The following is a 2,371-nucleotide window of genomic DNA, read 5'->3' on the forward strand; positions in this document are numbered from 1 at the left end:
GGGGGCGACCGGAGACGCTGTGGCTCGGTACACGGACATACTGGGATGCTCTATCAGCAGGTCCTCTAGCGGTGATGTTTCTACGTTCACGGGGCCCGCCCGTGTGAAACATGCGGGTGGCGTTACATACCACGACTCCTCCAGCGCCGTCGCGCCCTCAACTGTGGAATTCAACATCGCCCCCGATCTCAGTCTCGAGCCTCTAACAAGGGGTTATTATCCATACAATATGCAATTTGTAAATGCAATTTTGTCACGCCCGCTTTTACGTAACCGATGATCGAGCAATATTTAAAATAGGAAATTGGAAATTTTTTATCGCGCAATTACTTTTGAAATATCAGTGAAAATTCGAATAACACGTTTTAAAAATATTTAAAATTTTTTTTCCTTTTTTAGATTTATTACCAGTATTATTTATCATATATAGACTATATATTATATATCTATATATATATATATATAGACTAATGATACTTATTTTATATATATATGTGATGTAAGAGATCAAAAATCGTGTACACGAAGTCCGAAATATCAGAGAAATATTTAAAAAGAAAAAGAAATAACAATGTATCGATACGTGACGGTTTTCTCTATACCATAGTCCCCCCCCAACGTAAATACAAGACTAATGTACCCAGCAAACATCCATCACCCCGAACATTTCCCACCCCACTAAAGAAAACAATCGACCAAAAAGGCTCTCGTTATTCCTCGCCATAGTAATCGCGTTATTCATCGTCCCATGGTCCAAAGACGCGTCTCGTTTTACACACCCCCCTCCAAAGGGGACAGAAAGCGGGCGTCACTCTGGCGTGAGATGCCACTCTAGTTCTCTAAATGGGGTACCTCTGTGCGTATGTATACACACACACACACATATATATATACATTCCTCGGCCTTTCTCCCGGACACACGGTCCTTTTCCAGAGGGAAAAAAGGCCGATTCATCGAGGTCTGAAACGTACCAGCACGGTCAATGAGGATCCAGTCTTCGCCCTCAACCTCCACCTGACTGAGCCTCGCTATTACTGGAAGGGACTCCGGGCTTTCGTTATTGGACCTTTCCCGTGAATCTTGCGCGCCGGAGATATTACCTCCGAGTAAGTAGTTTGCCAAGCTGCTCAGCATCCTGACCTTCTTGCTCTTCAGCCCCTGTAATCCGAACGAATACGATCGTTCTTGGTGAAAACGTTTCATGCGCATCCATGCCCCCTCTCCCCCTCCAGGGACCAGTTTCGTTTTGGATGATTATGAAAGGGGGAGGGGGGATTCAATGGCGTGTAACGCCTTGATGAAATTCGTGGTTTTAGCGGTTAGTCGTCAGGGAAGGGATGAGAGATGCGTTTGCGTTCCGAGAAATTGACGAGAAGCCATTAAGTGATGCAAATGAGGCGGATGTTAAACTGTTGTTGCTCGTATGGCGTGCAGTTATTCAGCCGCTTTATTCGAAATTATGAATAACGAATGAAATTTTTTACTTATTATTCATTTATTCGTTGTCGCTTCGGTTTTAATAATTCGTTTATCCAGAGGAGACTTACTTTTCACAATTCACTGGAATAACACGTTTTTAGAGACACGGTATTTTGAGTGAATTTCGCTCTCTTATCGATATTTAAAGAAGCTGAAAATTTTCGTCGCGTGTATGTATGTATATATTATCTCGGCTTGAGTATACTCGAAAGTATCTTTTCCCTGAAAGATAAATATCTTTTCCAAGATTTTCAGGACCTCGTGTTTCGAGAGACGAGTTTCGTCCCTCGATCTTTCAACAAAATTAATCCCGAAATACGATTAGGGTTCTGGAAATCTTGGAAAAACCGACCCGACCCAAAAATCCCAGATTATTTTTAGATACTCGTATAACCGATACCTTCAGGTTACAAATCCGAAAGTAAAACTGTCTTTGAACTATCTACTACATCGAGAATTATTTTTCACTAATTTCCACTACGTTAATTGAACAATATTGTAATTTTCGTTTCTCAATTCGATATCCGAAAAAACAACTCTCGATAGTTTTACTCCCAAATTCATATTCTTAGAGAGAGACAGACAGACAGAGAGAAAAAGAGAAAGAGAGAGAGAAACGCAAATTCAGATAAATTCCGAGATGAATTCTTGTGGAAACAAAGAGATCAAATGTGTTTTTTTTTTATTTTATACAATTTTTATTTTATCGGGCCCATGGTCACCATGTTATAATTATCGTTGCGCGTGCACGGCACGGAGGATGATCAACGGTGGTATTACGTAAGAAAATGGCTGTGGTGGACACAACCGCTGTAAATTGAACACGGCCGATTCCGGTGGCTATGCGTTTAAAGGTATTTTTCTTCTTCTTTTTTTTTTTTTTTTTTTTCG

At 40.9% G+C, this 2,371-nt stretch overlaps 1 protein-coding gene across 1 annotated transcript in view; it reads right to left on the reverse strand.

The window, feature by feature from the left end:
* The window catches only part of LOC102677286 (tumor protein p53-inducible nuclear protein 2), a 13,651-nt gene that overhangs the window by 1,478 nt on the left and 9,802 nt on the right, over window positions 1-2,371 (reverse strand). The window contains exons 2-3 of the mRNA XM_031515480.1: window positions 973-1,159; window positions 2-161 (exon numbers count right to left, since the gene is read on the reverse strand). Of these exons, the coding sequence (XP_031371340.1) occupies window positions 2-161; window positions 973-1,159 (347 nt within the window). The remainder of the gene's footprint in view (window position 1; window positions 162-972; window positions 1,160-2,371) is intronic.

The sequence above is a fragment of the Apis dorsata genome, unplaced genomic scaffold, assembly GCF_000469605.1.
Source record: "Apis dorsata unplaced genomic scaffold, Apis dorsata 1.3 scaffold_73, whole genome shotgun sequence".
Taxonomy (NCBI): Eukaryota; Metazoa; Arthropoda; class Insecta; order Hymenoptera; family Apidae; genus Apis; species Apis dorsata.